The sequence below is a fragment of the Phoca vitulina genome, unplaced genomic scaffold (genome assembly GCF_004348235.1).
Source record: "Phoca vitulina isolate PV1807 unplaced genomic scaffold, GSC_HSeal_1.0 scaffold4, whole genome shotgun sequence".
In the NCBI taxonomy this organism is placed as follows: Eukaryota; Metazoa; Chordata; class Mammalia; order Carnivora; family Phocidae; genus Phoca; species Phoca vitulina.
The window spans coordinates 61,186,888-61,208,531 of NW_022589707.1; the positions used below are offsets into that span (position 1 = coordinate 61,186,888).

At 38.0% G+C, this 21,644-nt stretch overlaps 1 protein-coding gene across 12 annotated transcripts in view; it reads right to left on the reverse strand.

Annotated features, from left to right (window-relative positions):
- PPP1R9A (protein phosphatase 1 regulatory subunit 9A) overlaps positions 1-21,644 on the reverse strand; it is a 297,335-nt gene that overhangs the window by 40,487 nt on the left and 235,204 nt on the right. For all 12 annotated transcript variants that reach the window (XM_032402107.1, XM_032402108.1, XM_032402118.1 and 9 more), the window contains 4 exons: positions 15,135-15,188; positions 12,313-12,542; positions 10,728-10,824; positions 10,448-10,619 (listed from right to left, as the gene is read on the reverse strand). In XM_032402107.1, coding sequence (XP_032257998.1) covers positions 10,448-10,619; positions 10,728-10,824; positions 12,313-12,542; positions 15,135-15,188 — 553 coding nt within the window. The remainder of the gene's footprint in view (positions 1-10,447; positions 10,620-10,727; positions 10,825-12,312; positions 12,543-15,134; positions 15,189-21,644) is intronic.

A 21,644-nucleotide genomic window follows, 5' to 3' on the forward strand; every position in this document is an offset into this window, starting at 1 on the left:
AGGACTGAAGGTCTGGTGACTTCTGTGAACTTACAAAGAGGCAGTGAGAACCAGGAACCAAGAAGAGTTGTCATTTTGCAACTGAATACCTCCTTCTGAATGCCTCGTTGATTTGGCAACAAAAGTCTTAATGACTTACACAAAGACAGATGCACAACTTGCACAAAACTAGGCAGGCAATTTAGGTGCTTTGCTTTTTGAGTAAGAGAACAGATTTTGGCTCTAATGATATGCCAGAAAACAATCAATAAGTATTGATTTCTCATTCATTTGGCTTGTTCATTAAAAATTTCCATTGTGATTTACCGGGAATGTTCACCCTTTAATTAGTGCAATTCAATAATATTTCATGGTCAAAATTATTTATTGGGGATTAAAAGTTGCTGCAAATAATTTGTTCAGGAAAAATGAAAATGATGAAAGTTTACCAAGAAATTATATCTGTATACATGATAAAAACAAGCTGAATCCACTCCAGAATTCTCTCCTGCCCCAATTTAGAACGAAACAATGTGACACCATGGAATAATTACCCCACTGCTCTGTATCTAATGCTCTTGTATAAGACACTCTTGATAATATAGTGCAAGCATTCACTTTCCTTTTAATGACTTTCCATTTAATGAATTCTGGCTTTAATCATGCCTTTAACCTTATTTTAAAATTCTGGGTTCCAGTGCTAAAAGTGAATGCTTAATGTACTCTCAGACTCCATCAGGAAATAAATCAGACGTGGTGGTAGGGGTCTAGGCTGGCTTCATATCCACAGGTATCTGAAAAGCGCCACTAACATTGAGGGCCCAGGGAAAGGCAAAAAGGACAAAGACAACACATGCTTACAGCCTCAGCAGAAAATGATTTCTTGGAGGAGGCCCGTGACCTCAGGAACCTCCTTACTGATGTAAATGTCTCTTGGTGTTGACTTTCCTCCCCTTATTAAATCTTAAGTATGATAAGCCCCCAAAAGTCTTTTGTGATTTTCCTCATTCTTATCTTTCAATTAAGCTACTTAAAAATGTCTATTTTAATATTTTTATTTATACAAAAATTATACCATATATGTAAGTCATATAGAAAAAGAAGGAAAAAGACACCCAATGTTCCTACCATCAAACCTAAAAAATAAAATTGGTACTTTTGAAGCCCTCTCTATGCCTCATTTCTAGTTGCAGCCCCTATTTTTTCTCCTATTTATTCACAAAACTGTCCTTAAACAATATAAATTCTGCTTGCTTTTTGAGTTTATATATGGTAATGAACTATATTCAATATTCTGCAAATTGTCATTTTGTTTGCTCAACATTATGTAGAAAGGTATGACTAGGATTAATTCACTTTTTTCTGCAATTCTTATGAACAATATTGCTGTGCATGTTTGAACATGTCTTTTGGTACACATTTACAAGAACTTCCAGAAGCATATACACATGTAGAAGTAAACTTGGTGGGCCACAGAATTTTCATATCTTCCATTTTACTGGATAATACCAAATTGCTTTAGCAAAATAGCTGTATGAGTTTTCCTTCATGCTGGCTATCACATATTACTGTGAAACTTTATACCTGCAAATCACTTTATTTTTACTGATGAGGCTGAATGTTTACTTATGTTTACCAAGCTCTAGGTTTTCCTTTTTTTGGTGAACTGACTGCTTATGTGTTTGTCCATTTTTCTATTAAGTTAGTTGTGTTCTTAGTATATTCTGGAAAACAATCTTTTTTCTTAGTTAAATGGGCTGCAAATACCTTCTCTCAAATTTTTGGCATGCCCTTCAGGGAAATCCAAATCAAAACCTCAATGAGATACCACCTCACACCAGTCAGAATGGCTAAAATTAACAAGTCAGGAAACAACAGATGTTGGCGAGGAGGCGGAGAAAGGGGAACCTTCCTACACTGTTGGGAATGCAAGCTGGTGCAGCCACTCTGGAAAACAGTATGGAGGTTCCTCAAAAAGTTGAAAATAGAGCTACCCTACGACCCAGCAGTTGCACTATTGGGTATTTACCCCAAAGATACAAATGTAGTGATCTGAAGGGGCACGTGCACCCCAATGTTTATAGCAGCAATGTCCACAATAGCCGAACTATGGAAAGAGCCAAGATGTCCATCAACAGATAAATGTATAAAGAAGATGTGGTACATATATACAATGGAATATTATGCAGCCATCAAAAAACCCGAAATCTTGCCATTTGCAACGACGTGGATGGAACTAGAGGGTATTATGCTAAGTAAAATAAGTCAATCAGAGAAAGACATGTATCATATGTTCTCACTGATATGAGGAATTCTTAATCTCAGGAGACAAACTGAGGGTTGCTGGAGTGGTGGGGGGTGGGAGGGATAGGGTGGCTGGGTGATAGACATTGGGGAGGGTATGTGCTATGGTGAGCACTGTGAATTGTGTAACACTGATGAATCACAGACCTGTACCTCTGAAACAAATAATACATTACCTGTTAAAAAAAAAAAAAAAAAAAGGAAGATAGTAGGAAGGGAAAAATGAAGGGGGGCAAATCGGAGGGGGAGACGAACCACGAGAGACTATGGATTCTGAGAAACAAACTGAGGGTTCTAGAGGGGAGGGGTGGGGGATGGGTTAGCCTGGTGTTGGGTATTAAAGAGGGCACATATTGAATGGAGCACTGGGTGTTATACGCAAACAATGAATCATGGAACACTCCATCAAAAACTAATGATGTAATGTATGGTGGTAAACATAACATAATAAAATAAAATTTAAAAAAATTGGTGTTATGGCATTTTTGTAATACTGAGGCTTCCTACCTCTACCAATTTATATAGGTCTTCTTGAGTATCTTACCATGGCTCTTGAGCTTCTTTTGCTAAATTCATACTGGCTATCTTATATTTTTTGTTGCTATTATAAATCGCTTGTACAAAAATGACATTTTCTGTTTGTTACAACTAACTGATGTCTAATGATTCTTGGAGCCATCCATCCTGCTAAACTCTTATTAATTCTAATAATCTGTATTCTTGAAGTTTTTTTTTTTATGTATTCAATTTTATTATCAGTGAATAGTAACAAATTTGCTACTTTCTTTTTTATTCCTTATATTTTTTATTTCTTTTGCTTGTCTGGTACTTGCTAGGACCTCAAGAAAAACACTGAATAGAAGTGGTTATAGCACATTAAGTGGTGAAATGTTAACAATATTCTTAATTTTAAAGGAAGTTCTTGATTTTAGCATTTCCCCACTTACTATGATGTTTGATAGACTTGTTTGCTTCACATATCAAGTTAAGAAAGTTCTAGTTTAAAAAAAAAAGAAAGTTCTAGTTTAATAAACTTTTGTATTTCTAATAAACTTTTTATCATGAGTAAGTGTTTAACTTCATTAAATGTTTGTCTTCATCTAATGAGATGATTATATAGATTATTCCTCTAGTTAATATATGAATTATATGAGTTTTTGAATGTTAAACCAACTTTGGGTTCCTTGTATAGACACAAGTTGGTTATGATATTATATAGGTTATATATATAAATGTATGTAAAATGCATTTCTGGATTCAGTATTTATCTCTGTGAATAAGCAAGTTTTTTGTTTTGTTTTATTTATTTATTTATTTTTAGAAGATTTTATTTATTTGTCAGAGAGAGAAAGAGAGAGCACAAGCAGGGGGAGTGGCAGGCAGAAGGAGAAGCAGGCTCCCCGCTGAGCAAGGAGCCCGATGTGGGACTCGATCCCAGGAGCCTGGGATCATGACCTGAGCCGAAGGCAGCCGCTTAACCAACTGAGCCACCCAGGCATCCCTATTTATTTATTTTTTAAGGAAGAGAATCCTGGCCAGCTAATGGGTGTCACTCTGCTCACCTCAGAGTAAAAGACGAACTTGATTCCAGAACACGACTGTGTTAGACAGCTTCAATCTTACACAAATGTATTAACCCCATCTGCAGCTTAACTGTTTGTTAAATATACAGATCTGTACTCAATTAGTTATACAGAAAACCATACTCGAGGCATTTGCCAAGGTGTATAACCTCCAATATATTGCCACTAAATATTTATTAAAAGCAATTAAGGATTACAAGACATGTCATGTATAAAAAGAATTTTAAAAAACCCAAACCCCAACTTTTTGAGGATTTTTATTAACTCTTTACTCAGTGACACAGGTCACACTCCAGTTACAGAAGAATTTTCTTTAATTCTAGTATAATTAACATACAGTGATATCTTAGTTTCAGGTGTTATGAAACTAGGGGCATGTAGGTGGTTAGTTGGTTAAGCATCTGACTCTTGATTTTGGCTCAGGTCATCACCTAAGGGTCGTGAGATCGAGCCCCACATCGGGCTCCATGCTTAGCATGGAGTCTGCTTGGGATTCTCTCTCTCCCTCTCCTTCTGCCCCTCCCTCTGCTTGTGTGCTCTCTCTCTCAAATAAATAAAATCTTTAAAAAAGATTTTTTTTTTATATTCAATTGCAGTAGGGACTCATTTCCCCCCAAAAATAATTGTTATGATTTCACATGGAACCAATAAATGGATTGTTTTTAATAAAATAAGGAAGGAACTGGCAATACACTGGCAAATATCAAATATTCAAATTTAAAATATTGGTTATAAGGTAGAGCCACCAATATTTTTTCATGTTTACATATTCTGTCATCATCTAATAAAAATGTTTTTAATCATGCCAATAAAGTTGTCTAAAGATTAAAAAAAAGAAATTCTTTTTATACAGTTGAATGGGAAGTACATGAATGTATATTCAGTCCATTCTTTTCTGCAAATATTCTTAATTATATCTGTAGGTATCCAAAAACAGAAGAATAAAAGTTAACACAGAAAAAAGTAAATTAGAAAAAAAAATCCCCACTTGATTAATCCAAAAGAAAGCAAGAAAGCAGATAAAAAGAACAAAGGTTTTTGTTTGTTAGATTAGAAACAAATAGTAAGAGCTTAGGTTTAAACTCAACATATCAGTAAATAAGTTAAATAAGAACTTTCTAAATGCATCTTAAAAATAAAGAATTGGGAAAAATTAAAAAGACTGAGAGATTGTAATAAAAAATAAACACCTATATACTGGTACAAAAGACAGAGAAAATTTATAGTAAAAGAAAATTATATACCATACAAACACTAACCAAAAGAAAGCTGATATAGCTCTTCAAATATCAGACAAGGCAGATATTAAAGGTGAATTGCTAAAAATAGAAACATTCTCTGATGATCAAAGGTCAATCTACCAAGAAGATATGACAATTCTAAACTGTATGTGCCTATTAACATCACCTCAAACACATAAAGCAAAAACTGACAAAACCAAAAGAAGAAACAGAAAACTCCACAATTACAGGGTGAGACTTTTTTTAAACACCTCTCTCTCAGTAACACATTCTAGAAGTTTTGAACATGGTTAACAAATTTAACCTGATATACATGAAAGAGCACCCGAGCACCAAACTAGATCAACAGATAGCTGAGTACATCGTGTCTTATCTATCCTCTCCTCAATAATTTAAATTGGTTTTACTGAACACTACATTACATATTTGTGTGATGCCATTAGTCTACACTGAGGGTCACTATGTGAAAATGTCCTAATAAGACAATCATCAGTGGATTTCCTTGTTTTCTCCAAATCATGCAAATATTTGTGCCACTAGTTGTACTTCTTTTAAGCAGATGGTTTGTTCTTTTATCTTATGGACACTGTGAATAATGTAATGAACAAGGGTTTCTATTTCCTTTGGCAACTAGGAAGCTTAGAGACAAATTAAAGGCCTTGCTTCAGAAATACTGTAAGCATGGTATATATACCTGCAGCATTATTTCTGGCTCCATTCTGTACTCATCCTCATTGTTCTTTCTTATCTTGCCACAATCAATTTACCCAATCCTGTCATATGAAGGCATCTCTCCAAATTACTTCTAGATAATATATGAGTGAATGAAGTATAAGGATAAAAACATATAGATAAAAAAGGTAGATACCCTTAACGGCAGTTGGTTACTTACCTTCGCTCTTCCTGATAAAGACTTTATTGAAATCAGAGTAAATTTCAAAGAAGTGATTTAATTCAGAGAAATCAGATTTCATGCAAACCAGTAAGCTAACAACTGGGTCACAACAAGCAAATACATGTGGATATGACCTGATGATCAGAGAATTGGCTGGCTTAAATATCTAAGCAGGCTGAGTTTCACTGAAATGTCCACAAATCCTGGGTTTCTGACCAAGCATGCTGGGTTTAGGATTCAGGTGCAGACTACCATCTTAGGGATCAACTTTTAGGAAATCTAAAGCTTTATCATAACAACCAAACCATTTTGTGGAAAAAGTGTAAGGGAAAGGAGAGGAAGCAAGAAGGTATTATTTTCATATCCTTATGCTCCTTTCTCCAGAATATTCTTAAGTTACCTGGAAAGTAGCTAAGAAATATATATATATATATATTTTAAAGACACCCAGGTTTGAGTAATTAATTCTAGATACAATTTATGCTGAAAGTCTAGACTTTCCTACAATCTGCCATCTTGCACCTTTAGTCTTTTTTTTTTCTGGCTCAGTTCTTGTTAGAGCTAAGGAATAGTAAGTAACTAAAGGAACTAAGAATAAAAGGGTTTATATAAACCTTCATGTTCACACTTTAGGGAAGATAACATTCACTGTTTTCTAACTAGTGGCACACTAGCTGAGTAGATAGGTGTGAGAAAGAAGAAGGATTTGGTAATAACACCCGAACTTCATGGGGATACTTGAACTACTTTTACAAACCTACAAGTGACCCAGTTCCTGTTATGCCTCAAAACTATTAATGAATCACAGTGCTTACAGAAATAGTCATGACTTCTTCTTGGGCATTCAAAGCCTACTTTTACTCCAAGAATACCCTGAAGCATACCTTTAACATAAGGTATATGAATCAGAAAAGAAATTATTCTAATTTTATTCATTTTTTCCCTCTTCTTCAAACTCCCTCTCATCTCTTAAAATGTTTATCTCATCTATATATTTGTCTTCTACCAAACCATTCATCTTCCTCACCCTTTATCCTACAAATGACATGCCTTGTTATACAGCTGGCAGGGACAAACACTGTTCTTTCTACCTAGAAGCCATCCTTCCTCTTACAAATCAGTGTGGCACCAGACTTTCAGTGTTCAAAACACTTGTCTAAAGGTATCATAAATTTACTTCTAACCTCTTGAGGCAGGATAATGATAATCTGCCTTCATATGTAACTTCTACCAATTAGTCCTAGTTTTTCTTTCATTATTTCTATGGATATGCAGAACCTTTCACAAGAGCGTTTAAAATATTCGAAGCCAAAAACAGTATCATCTTAAGGATCCTGGAATATGTGAAGTGCAGGAAGCTCATGTTTTTCAAGTGAGTTTTCCAGGGAATCTAATCAAACTAAGACTATAACCCTTTTCTTCCAAGATCTCTCTAACCTGTTCTCTGCTCTTATTCTAATCATGACTTAAAAACCTGGGCAGTCACAGACATTTCTAGTCACTTAGGGCCCCTGGATATCGGATAGAGAACTCTTACATAGACCAGCACTACTCAGACACTAAGAAATGACAACAAAAAACATGGCAGGAGGGCAAAATAATTACTTTTCACATCCTGGACCACAGGTAAAACAATGTGCCTTATTTAATAAATAGTAAGTGCTAATTAATAACTCTTAATAATTTAGTAATAATCCTTAATAAGGGTCTGCCATGGCTCCTGGTGAAAAAAATTGTTATGTTTGCTTTATGTACTAGGATAAGAAAAGTGTATTAGAGCATATTAAGTAATGGATTTGTATAATCTACCAAAATTTTAATGAGATACTTGAGTAGGCTTGGTTTACAGAGAGAACCACACAAACAGTGTTCAAATAGAACTGTAACTGTGGTAAATTTCTGCATGGTTTGAAAAATAATTTTATCACTCTGAAAACTTATAATAATAATTAAATACCGAGAGTCAAGTAATTAATCCCTCCTCAGCTGGGAAGCTCATTCTTAGAAGAACATGACTCCCTGCGAAGAAATGACTGCTTGCAGGCTCTTCCTTTCCTCCTCCTCCCTTTCTGCCTCCTTCATTCCCTCCTTCCTTTCTCTTTCTTTCAGTATTTCATTCTAACATAGTTTTTCGTTGACTTTAATTGATAATCCTTTTGCTTCACTGGGCTGCCTCAAGGCCTAAAGATCTGCTAAACCACTCACTCATCCTATCAATAATAACACTCCAGTGCTCAGAAAGCAAGTCAGAATTGGACAGTCCACAGGAAGTGGGGGGAAGGGGTACTGCATTTAAGGGGCAGAAACTAGCAGGACTGAAGGCAACTGCTCTACTCATCCTGTTGCAAAAAGGTATGTGTGTGGGGGGGTGGGGGGAGTGGGAGGGATCTTGAAGTGCCGAATGGCCTGTGTTTGGTCCTCAGTTTTACTTCCTTTTCTAAACCTCTAGGACTTCAGCGTTCCCTAGCAACAGAAGAAAAGGATCAATTTAGAAAAGTGCTTTCCAGAGCATTCCTATCTAGCTACTGACCAAGCCATTTTAGTTTATGTGATCAAGCAATTGAAATTCAAGGAGATTTATCACTGACTGTCCTCGGCAGCAAAACTGGGAGAGCACCGCTTGATATGTATGCTACAAATGTCTAAGATGACTGATTCTACCTCCACTGCACAAGCATGGATTGGTTTCAGTAAGAATTAGTAGTCTCTGCATCTCACTGTGAGCCGACAGTGTTGCTAGGGAAACTGATAATTATGTGGCAAAACGGAGGGTGTAGAATAGGAAAAGGGTTCAGAAGAAATACAAGGTTTTGATCCAAATCAGCATGTTAATAGTAGAGTTTGTTGATCTTCTGTAGTCCCATAATTTAATAAATACCATTAATTATATGTTTGACAAGATACAGATTTCTGAATGGAAATAAATGAACAGAAATGAACTGAACATTGGAAGGCCACTGGCTACTGATCATACTTGGTGCATGTCACAGCAGAAACACTTATTTATTATAAACTACAATTAACTTAATGGAATGAAAATAGTCAAAAAGGTGAAAAAAACATAGATTTTTTTTTTTTCCGACCTTTTTCTTTAGAAATCAATCTTCTGGAGTTTCAGATATAAAAATTATAATCCTATAAAAGCTTTTATTCACCTCAGTGACCAAGTCACATAACCTCAAAACACCCGTTAGTATGGAGAAAACAGAAGTGTTAGTATTTTTATATTATACATAGTAAAACCAATCCAGAGATGCTAAATGACCTTCCTGAAGACACACAGCTCTTCAGTTAGTGGATATGCTGGTGCTAAACACTACTCTCTAAGCTACCCAGGGGGCATTATTTACACATTATATTTTATTAAGGGAAAGCCCAGCAAAAGGATATAAATGTAGTAAATGGTCTCGAATTTCTAGATCGCACTTTAATGTTAAATGAAGATTTCCAATACTTTTTTTTTTAATGGTTAACAGCGCAGTTCTAAAAGTTAATGATATGATATGAACACTTGTGTATCAAGAGAAGTCTCATTGGAGACATTTCAATATGTGAGAAAGATCATCAGAGAACTAAACCGGTTGCTCATTAGTGAACAGTTTCCCTGCATTGTCAGATCACCACTTGTGAGTTGTCTGGTGTTGCTTCACAACATTCTTTTCCTTTCCCTTTTTCCGGGAACTATTAGGTAAAAACTTCAAAAGATGAAACCAAAGGTTTTATATCCTCCTGTGTATTTATCTTTATAAACTCTTATATATTTTCTAATTTATAAATATACTATAGATATTAAAACATTCATTCACATTCATATACACACAACCTCTGTATGGATGTGTGTTTGTGTGAGAAAACAAGTGACCGTTTTATGGCTGGTGCATAAAATAAGACAAACATTCACGATTGCAAATGTTTCCAGGGTTTTGGTCTTATTTGCTCTTTGACAGGAAAGACTGAGAAGTATAGAGAGGACACCAAGGTAAGAGCACAAAACTATACAGAACTTCTTAACTCAATGAATTCCAAGTGCTAGAAGTAGGGAGTCAGCCTTCTAATGTTAGGAAAAAGATTTTCATTCTAATGACTTAAAAGTTGCAAGATTTACTTATTAATACATAAGTAGTAGCTCACCCTAGATGGGATGAACTATCATGGTAAGGTAGTTTATTTACTTATATTTTTAAGGTAGTTCATTAAGTCTATCAATATTATGATGACTTAAAAATATTTGGCTTAAGTTGCAATTTTGTTATTTCCTTTCATCAAGGCACTGGTTTTTGATAAAACAAGAGCCAAATGATGGGTTTTTATTTTGATAAGCCTTTTCCTCTTTCTCATGGCAGGAAGGTTGTCTCAACTTTTAAATCTCTGGGTAAGAAAAAGAAGAATGTGAGGCCAAATTTTATAGTCATTGGAAACAATTTTTGTGGTTGGTTTAAACAAACCTTGACTTAGGCCATCTTGACACGATGTCTGCTTGACATCCAAATTCTCCATGGTATCTCCTTTAGAGACGTCACCAAGAGATGTTCTTCTTTCAAAGATGTTGTTGTTATTGTTAACTTGAGTCCCATTTTGCTTCAGTAGTCTGAACACCTCAGCTTCCAAATCTCTAATCTAAGGGGGAAAAAAAAAAATCCATCCATAAAACTCTAAGCCAGCACTCCTCTCTAAGTACTCAGCAAAACCATCCTATTACTTAGTGGTTTTGAGCACATAACTCACCCGTACTTGCAGACCTTGAACTTCCACAAGATGAGCTTTTTCCAAATCTTCTATTTTCTTTCTTTCTGCTTCCTGTCTCTTGATGAAATCAAGTTCTCTTAAGAAAAAAATAAAAGATCTGATGGCATCAAATACTCAGTAACTAAGAAACATGTGAAAGTTCTTATCTGAAGCAATAAACTGCACAGTGGGACAAATAACTGGGCAGCTATTTAAATAAACAAGACTCAATCACAGTTAGAAGAAAGCTGTTTAGTAACGAAAGCAAATAAAACATTTTAATGGATTGGAAATTAAAGAAGAATGCTTGGATTCTGCTTACTGGGGTTTTCGTTTGTTACCTCCTGATTCTAGGGCACCCATACAGGTCTAGAGAGAAGCTACTGAACTAACGACCCACCTTGGCTGATTTAGTGGAAATGACTACATGTCACACAGTCATAATGCCATATTTATAAAGTCATACTTCCTAAACTGATGGGACTGGATGGTAAGAGTTTACAGAAGATAATTATAATTTGCTTTCTACGAATGACAGCGGCAAAGGACTGGGCAGGTCAGAAACACTGAGGGGGAGCCGTCGCTTACACACCAGAGGATAATATGGGAAGAAGGAGAAAATATCTCCATTTTGAGAGCCTGGAATACAACCTGCAACTCTGGCAACATTTACTATAGAAGTTATCACATGAAATACAATTAGGTATGACATTTTTGGCTGGAAGAGTTAAAATAGCGATGTACTGGATTCAGGACCACAAAGAGTAATTTCCCCTTTTTCACAATAAATATTTTATAGCAGTCTACTTTAAGTATGAAAAATATTATTTCTGTGATAGGAAGTAACAGAGACATCGTGAATCTTACACATACGCTTAGCTTCTAAGGCTTGGCCTGGAAGACCAGAAGTGGTCGGGCACGACTCTATTGTTCTGGCTGGCCAGAGGTACCTGATGAAAAAAATCCAGTAACCATCTCCCTGAAATTACACCAAAATCCAACAGAGGGAAGCAAAGCAGCACTCGTGTGGAAAGAGCTGATGAGATTCAAAAGCAGAGTGTGCTGCTGGACTCTCTCACCGCAGTGAACTGAGCCCCTGGTGATTCTCTCAACAGCTGAGCAACGGAAAATGGGAGGGCAGGGGTCTTGCTAGTCGAGATTTACACTATCTGAGGTGGGAAAGTTCTGCAGTCCCTGATTCTAAGAACAGAGATAGAGGCAGCCTCCACAAGGCCCCAGCTGCTGCTTTGCAATGGTCAGTCATTCTGCGTGCCTTCGACTGGGCTTCTTGCTTCCTACTCAGAGCTGTTCCCAAAAGGACAGAGATTTACATGTTTTCATAGTTACTAGGAATGACTGGCTATCAAAAAGAAACCAGGGGGTAACCAACAGCCAAGAACTGTAAAATAAACCAAATATAATCTCACATGAAAAAATGATAGAAGTGATTTCCAAAACTGAATGTCTGAATGCTTAAAGGATCACCAAGATTATTTTTTCTATTCTGTTAGATGTTCCAACATCACTGGATACAAGACTTCTTTAGATGCACACAACTATTCCTTAGTCATTAGAAGCTGCTTACTTTTGTTGAAAATCCTTGATCAATTTCTTTGCCTTGTTGTATTTCTTCTCCAAGGCCTGATACTGGCTCTGAGTCTCCTTGAGGTGCTCGTTCACTGTGTGGCATAAGGTCTGAGCCTCAATCCAGTAGCTCTCCAACTTCAGCATTCTCTCTTTATTCTCTTCTATGTTCTGTTGGAGTTGGGTTTTTTCTAGCTCCCACCTCACTTTCTCATTTTCTGCTGCTTGCAGCTGGATAAAGCAAATGTCAAGGCAAGGATAGTCTGGGTATTCTGCAGCAAAATCCGTCATGTTTTTATAGCATGTTTTAAATCAAGTTCCATTGTCACCTAGACTCAATCATCTAGAACCTTGAGATGAGAAGAGTAAGACTTATTTTCAGCATTTCAGAGATTACGAAATGGAAGCCTTGAAAAAGGAAGTGCTTTGTCCAACCGAGGTCACACATCTGAGAAATAATAAAACCTGGATTTGATTTCCCCTCCCATGATCCTTCCATTGCACCATGTGGTTTGAAACTCTGTGAGCAGTACATACTGTTTTAGAGTTTGACTGGATTCTACCCGATGAACTTCAATGTACCTTCTTTTAGACGTTTTTCCTACATATAATTAGATGTAAAAAAACTAATTGAAAAGTGGAAGGGGGAGAGGCACACTGGGAAGGAGAGAGGGGCAGAAGCACAGTTTGGCCTAATAGTTAAGAAGGGGTCTCTGGAGTCATTCAGTTTAGAGTTGAAGCCCAGCTCTACCATTAGTGGCCTTTAAACCTTGGGCAAGTAATTGAAGCTCTCCAAGACTCAGGTATATTCTCTATAAGATGGAATTGTGATGTAACACAACAGCATGCCTGGAACAGCTCCGTGGGCATAATCTGATAAATGTTAGTTATTTTTACTTTGTTTTTTATCCCTTTTAATAATATGATTACATCCTTTATTTCAACTGACATGAACATAGTCTGTAGCTCATTATTTTGCTGGCACTGTTCTGAATTTCCAGAGCCTTATAAACTTCAATTTGCATAAAAGTGTAAAAGATAGTGTAAGTAAAAATATAAATCATTGCTGACTTATTTTAAATCCCTCTGATGGAACAAAAAGGCAGCTTCCTGTGTTTCTGCTTCCAGAGACTCTTAGGAATAGATAGTATACTACTCCGACCGCCTTATTTCTACGGAAATTCAAGGCTGATCCTTTAGGTAAGGGGTCAAAGGTCATTTATTCACACTAATGGACCTTTAAACTAGTGCTTCATCTAGTTCACATGCTTCCTTTCAAGTTCAAAAGGATGCAGTCATTATAAACTAACAATTTTCAAAATCGAAGACATCCCCAAACCATACCACATTCAGCAAATAAATATATATGTATCTTTTAATGTATATTTTAAACTAAATACATTGACAAAACAGATTACAAAGTAAAAAAATAAAAAACATTTCAAAATTAGGAATTCTATTACCAACATGGATATAAAGTGTCACAATAAAGTAAGCTACTATAGCTATTACATGCCAATATAATAAAGAGAAAAATACAAAATACTAATTTATAGGATTTTCTAAATTAAATGTTTTTGGTCTAACATAAGCTTTGTTAAAGCACTTACAATCCACAGGGGAATCTTTCTCCCTGGTTATAACCAACAATTAAAAAAAATCTATTCTTCCGTTCTGTGCTAAGAAACAATAGCAATTTAAAACAAGACTAGGTTTTTCCTGCATCTTTTATTAAGCAATGTTTTGTATTCAAGTTGTTTATTTACCAACCACTACTAATTTAAAAATGATTATTCACAGAGCTTGGCTGACACCATGAATGATGTATAGACATGTTTTGGCTTAAGAGCTACAGAGTTATTAGCTGAGAATACCATTTAACCAAAACAGCCCTGCTAATTCATCTCCATTTAAAACACATGGAAAAACCAAAATAAGTGTTCAATGTGAACAGGAAAACAGATCATTAGTGGTGGAGGCAGAAATTATGTCTTAGTTTTTAAAAGACCACAAAAACAATAAAGAATATTATTTTTAAAGTAATTCAAAAAATATTTTTAAATCCTTGAAATTACATATTTGATAAACCTAGACACAATTCTAGGAATTTACAAGTACCTTGTAATTTACCAACTAAACATGCCCTTTCGAATCTTGTATTATTTCATATATAAACTAAAAATACATACTCCCCTTTTATCAAGACTTGTTTTTTTTCCACAAATTTTAATAATGCAAACTAAACTTGTCTAAAAATTTCCAGTAGCATCTGGCATCTAAAATCAATTATTCACATATCATATTAAATTTCATAATATTTAATTATTAGAAATTGGAATTTTTTTCTATGAAAACGTATTAATGTGCTACATTAAAATACATTGTTTCTGATGAAGAATTTAAAAATAAGTAAATGAATAAACCTATTTAAAGTAAGATAAATAAAGAGAAAGAGATACAGCGTAATAGCTTGTATAATAACAGCATAATTAGTGGTCAAAACATAATTCGGATCCTAGAACCATTAACATTATTTAATTTTTGAGGAACTCTCAGAGGGAACTGGCCACATATGTGCAAATATGTAAATATGTATTTTTAAAACGCCGTGCTATTTTCACTGAGGGAGTATGGTGGTGCTTACCCCCTAGGGGCATGTGTCTCACGGGCAGGTCTGTCTACTTATCTAACAGTGGGAATGAACCTCTCACATTTGTACTCTTTCAAATGCATAGGAACAAATCCTTTAGTCCTAGGGTTGAATTTATTCATAGCGTCCGAAGTTTAAAAAGTACAATTCAAACACCATTTAATGGTGCTTACCTTGGTCTTCAATTTTTGAATCTCTGCTTCTGTAACTGCATGTTTGATTTGCAACTGGAAATTGAAAAGAAAGAAAAAAATCTGAACTAAGAAAGTGTATCTATATTTTGGAAGCCTTGGCGGCTAGAAGAATACCTTATCACATAGCAGACGGCCCAGGAAAGTGCTGCAATGCAGCAGGTTGTAAATTAAAATGTCTAGTGTGTAAAATGACTCACTAGGTGCACACTAATGAAACACGGGGTCTATGGCCCACACTCCCTAACGGATTAGGTTACGAATTTAATTTCTCGGGGACTAAAGACAACACATTTTCTAGCCCTCTCTGCAGCTCTTCCTCTACGGTTTGAGAGTCAGGAAACTGTTGCAGAGCCGAGAGCCTTGTGGACCGCCCGGTTCGGGCAGGCAAGCGGGCCCGGGGCAGCGCGGAGATCCGATTCCGAATCTGGAAGAAAGATGGCGCTATGGTTCCGCGAGTCCCACGCACCGAAGGCCGAGCAGCTCCTCCGCAGCTCCGGCAGCTGCCAGACGGAAGACCAGGATGCTGCAGTTCCACAGCGACATCGGTGGTGGTTGTTGTTGTTGTTGTTTTTAATTGCAGGAAAGGTACAGATCCGGATTCCTGTCCCCCCCGCAAATCGACTCCTATGGAGGACCTAGCCCCCAAAAGCTTTGGCTGCAGTTTATTAGCACGCGAGCCGCCGTTTCCATTTGTCTGACTTCTCCCCTCCCCCCACTTTGTTTTCTCTGTAAGGGTGAGAAGAACAAACGAAACATTCATTTCCTCCAGGGATAAAGAAATGCACCAATATTTACAGAAAACAGTCTGCGGGTTGAAAGTCTCTTCTCTGAAATCCTTGGGGCCAGATGTCTTTAGAATTCAGAATTCTTCCAATTTCAGAAAGGCAGGGAGATGCATTTTCCATAAATTGCCTATTACCCACAGCTTGGTCCATGGAGGCACTCTGTGATCAAATACACGAGTATTTTTGCCACCAAACATACGTATTTCCCACTAAGTGAGGTAAATAATAGAGACTATAAATAGCATCCTGTCTGTTTTGGTCTGGTTTCCCACCAAATGAGTTTGCCACAAAATTATTTTAAACAAACTGTTTTCAGAGCATTTTGGATTTAGAATTGTACAAAAGAGGGCTGCGAATGTCTAATATTGCTATGATCAAATGAGTCTAAGGTTTTCTTACCAGAAAAACTGAGTCAGTTGATGGGAGGATAGAAACGTGCACCTTGGAGGTCAGGACACCTCACAAAGCTCAGCGATCTTTGGTTTATGACTTGCTTTTCCCTGGTTTTCAGCCAGCTAGCTGGGGCACAGGGGAAGGATGGAGAGGGATGCTCGCTCCTGCATGCTGTCGGGTCTCCTGTTATGATTAAGGCCCTGTGGTCACACTGCTACAGCTCTGCTACTGCTCTCGGTCCTGAGGTGGTGGTGGGGCGGGGGGGGATTCTTGAAACTTTTAAATTTGATTCTGCCCCACTCTCATCATTTCTCTTTCTTTACCACTTCCTGATCTGCACACTCCTGCAGTCTCGCCAATGTGGACCTTGCTCCTTCCACCTTCACTGATTCACAGGGGCTCCTGAGTTCTAACAGTCTCTGGACAGGAAGGAGTCTCTGTGCGGCTGTCATTCCTTTATGAGGCCCCTAACAGGCAGCCCTGGCTCTCTCGGTTTGTCTCCATAGCCTTAGTGGTACAACGCTTAACCTACCTACTTGGTTGCTCAGAGCAACAATGTGCCGGGCAAGTGCTGCTCCAAATTCATGGCAACTCCCTTCCACCTCCCTGATGAGGTCTGAGCTTACCAACAAAGCCCTAGTCTGGATGAATCTCTCAGGATCTGACACTGCCAGGCAACCCGGCCTGACATGCTCAAATGACCAAGTGTATGTATAACTCCAGCTCTGAGCCCTACAGTGAACATGTTACTTGCAGAATTACCAATCCTGGCATTTCTGGCCTCCCTTGAAGATGTGAAAAACTAGGGCACGTAGATGAAAACTGACTTGGCTTAGTTGTTACAGTGAATTGCTGTTAAAACCACGACTAGAACCTAGAGCTTCTGGTTCCTGATCCAGTGCCATTTTCCTTAGAAAATAAGGATTGAGTCAATAGGCATTTATTGAAGAGCTGCTATGGGCAAGATGCTATGAGGAGAAAGGATGACTCTTTCCCCTTCTAATAAATACCAGTGCTCATCTCCTCCACCAACAGAAACCTAATAAACTGAAAATGGCAAGATACTTGGATATTAGACATGCTACGTTATATATATAAATATACCCATGTACACATGCACACATCTAGGCTGTCGGGAATTATTTTCTGTGGAGATCTTATACTTCGGTGCGCACACACTCGGGCATCCAGCAAATCTATGTGCCTAGGTGATTCGGAAGTATCTGGGATTGTTACTGACAAGAAGAGTGACTCCGTGATCTTTCTACCACGGCCAAGTGTAAAGCTAGACTGAATTCATCTCAGGCCTACCATGAACGGACTCCATGACGTTGGAAAATCACCGAACCTCTCTTAACTTCACTTTGCTCACTTGTACAATGCAGTTCCTCATAGGTCATAACCTTCTTTACTGGAAGATTAAATGAGATAACCCATGTAAAGCTTTTAGCACAAGCGGCTAGCACAGAATAAGCCATTTAAAGTTAGCCCAGACTAAGACAAGAATGATCTGAAGAACTCAAACGTAATTACCACCAGCACACTTCTTAGTCAAGAGTGCTAAATTCTGTAAAATGTCACACCTGAAATAAAACAAACACCTCTGCTTCTATTTGAAGAGTAGCAAGAAACCAAAAGGGCAGATTTTACGACGAACGCTGCAACCATGGGGAAGTGCCAGATTTGATTTTCTCGTGGCCGACTCCCTTCAACTGCAGGGAACCAAGTACATGGCATGCAGCTTTGCTGGGACGTGGGATTGTCTTTGTGCGGATCACTGTGACCGACAGCAAGCTGCTTCTCCGGGCCCCAGCTGCCCATACGAAAAATGAGAGACCTGGATGGGAAGAACTCCAAGGCCCTTGCAAATACTACAGGTGTGACATTTACGAAATGAAAAGCCTGGAGATGGTTGTCATGGTTGCAGAGTCTAGAAATTCCTGTCTCAAGTGAGCATGTTTATTCCTATGAAGACATATATAGATTAATCCACTGATGTGCGGGGCAAACCCAGGTAAAACTGAAACTGCCAGGTTGATCTCCAGGTATCCCACCCTCCCCTCCCACCAAAATGGGTAACAGAAGACAGTGGAACTCATTAGTGGTGAAGGCAGGGCACTGATAAAAGCTTGGAGTGCTACTAAGTACAGCCAAATTCTGTGGATATAGGAAAACAGACTGAGGTCTGTCAACCCAGACATTATTTAGGAGACGGACAAAAGTTTTAGCTCAATGTTTTCTTAGAATTCCCAAGGCCTAAAATGACAAGACATGTAATTATTTTAAATGCACATTAAGAGGGGCGCCTGGGTGGCTCAGTTGGTTAAGCGACTGCCTTCGGCTCAGGTCATGATCCTGGAGTCCCGGGATCGAGTCCCACATCGAGTCCCACATCGGGCTCCCCGCTCGGCGGGAGGTCTGCTTCTCCCTCTCCCGCTCCCCCCTCTTGTGCTCTCTCTCTCTCTCTCATTCTCTCTCTCAAATAAATAAATAAAAAATCTTTAAAAAAAAAAAAAATGCACATTAAGAGAATTTCTACAAACCCATCTCTATTAACAGGAAAAGTATCAAAAATAAACTAATCGAGGGCGCCTGGGTGGCTCAGTTGGTTAAGCGACTGCCTTCGGTTCAGGTCATGATCCTGGAGTCCCAGGATCGAGTCCCGCATCGGGCTCCCTGCTCGGCAGGGAGTCTGCTTCTCCCTCTCCCGCTCCCCCCTCTTGTGCTCTCTCTCTCACTCTCTCTCTCAAATAAATAAATAAAATCTTAAAAATAAATAAATAAATAAAATAAAATAAACTAATCGAACCTTCATTTTACGTAGGAAGAAACTGTTTCAGTAGTGCATGCTGCAGAGCTAATAAGTGTCAGAGCCAGGTTTTGAACACTTCAGTCCACGGTTCCTTCCACTAAATATCTTACATTTGTAGGACGCTTCATCTTTTTTATCATCTCCTTTATCATTGCAAATGAGTCTGTGAGAGAAGGCAGACAGACACAGTCCACCTCATTGTTCAGACGGGGACAGAGGCCCAGACAAGTTACATGGCTTCTTCAAGTTCCCAGTGGAAGCACGTGCTGCAGTGGAAAATATCTCAGGTCTGACTCTCCCTACCTCTCTTCACCATGCTCCTAAATCAGCTAATCCCCACAAAAACTCTTGAGCCTTATATCATCGTTGTGACTTCCTGGATGAGGAAGTATTACTCCTCCTGGAAACCATGGATCACTTCTGGTAGTCTCTGAGTGTTCTGACACTAAATACAAAATGGCGCTCCATCAGCTACTGTTATTATTCGTGGAAGTTAGGAAGAAATAGCTCCCTCATTATTCAACTTGCATTTACCGAATGACACTGTGCTGTGCTCGTCACATGACACAGAACCTACCTTCAAAACACTTACTTTAGGAGATTAATAAAGACCACCTTTTGAGAGAAGTTCCTAGATCGCCCCGAGAGAAACATCACAGGGAACCTGCTGCTGGATGGCTTGATTAATCTTTTATTCCCACAGCCGGGTCAGATGACCCTTAGGCTCTGGCCTGTTTGTCTTACCTCCCACTTTGGCATATGGGCAGGATGAGACCGAGATACCTCGATTTCACAGAGAAAGGAAGAGAAAATTGCTTTTCAAAGAGGTGAAGTGACTTGACAGCAGAAGCACAGCTGGTGAAAGGTCGTGTTTTCTTATTCTAGAGCAATTCTCGCTCCAGGTGTTTAATAACCCTTCCAAGGGAGAGATCAAGGGTTTGCACATCACCACCTGAGATTGGTCAGGCTGACTGTAGGGGCAGGGAGTCAACAGGACTCGTTCATAGAAACCGAGCCTAAAACACCTGTTGGAATTTCTGGGCTTCAGAAAATCTAGATTTAGAGAGAATACTTAGGAAGAGAGGATATAAATAAAAAGAAAAGGTTAAGGATTGCAGGTCAGTGTCTTAACTTAAAAGACCAATCTCATCTCTTCTGTCATCTTTTAACGTGAATGCCAAAGATGTCCACCCTGGGATCACAGCACAAGTAAACACGTGCCTCCTACAGAGAACAGCAGCTCTTACATAACACTCGGCAGGTGTACTGGCCGTGTACATTTTGTTTATTTCTTTCAAAAGATGAATACAGAACATGTACCCTATCACTGAATCAATACAATCCAAATATAACTGTGCTAGAAATAGAAACATCCTTATGCAGAAACAGAAATGGCAAGACTGAACTTCTACACTTTCTTTACCTGTCCTGTGCAAGAATGGAAAACATTTTTCTTTAGAAAGTGCAAAATACTATCTTTGCAGCAAAGATTTTAAGAGCTCTCTAGTGCTAGAGATCTTACAATCAGATAAGAGCAACCTTCTCTGTTCTTACTTTACAAGGGAAATAATAAATGATATTTGCATAGAACTTTATAAAGTGGGTTCAGCATTGGAATCAAACTTTTTATAATTATCTTTGTGATTATTTGATTGAAGTTTGTCTTACCTATGACAGGGGAGGCACCACAAATGAAGGAATCAGAGCTGTTTTTGCCTATACCCAGGTGCTGTTAAAATGAAGCTATGTCATATTCCTTTATAATTTCTGCTCAAAGCTTTATATATGCTACCAATCTTTACACTACCAAGTGTTTTTCTCAGGGAATAGTTTATGCAAAATTAGCTGAAGTTGGGTGATTGAATAGTATAATAATCTAATCTGAATGGTACCACTAATTGCAGCATATGTAGGCTAGGGTGAGCTACAACAAGGTCACTCTCCAAGTAGGTATTCATAAACTAGTTATTAATGATGTAGATGAAAATGGATGTAGGTGAAAGCATGTAATTACAGTTTCTTTTTTAAAGAAATACCTGTTTGCTGCTAAGTACACTATTTTAGATAAACTATTTTATAGCTTCTCTACATGTTAATGGAAAGTTCCATAGAGAGATAACTTTATAGTATTATCTGAGGCATTTACAACTTTCTCTAGATAATTTTTCATGCATTTTCTATGACTTAAGTGAAGTAAAATAGCACAGTTTTTAGACTCCCATTTTTTCCCTCAAGACCCCCATGACCACTGTGGAGGAGCGTGAAGGGAAACATTAGACAACTGGTTTAAATGTCTCCTGACCAGCAGTTTCTGATTCAGCCTCTTCCTTTTCCCCACTAAATTTCCAGTCACATTTAAAAAAAAAAAACAAAAACTCGGGGCTCCTGGGTGGCTCAGTTGTTGGGCGTCTGCCTTCGGCTCAGGTCATGATCCCAGGGTCCTGGGATCGAGCCCCATATCAGGCTCCCTGCTTGGCAGGGAGCCTGCTTCTCTCTCTC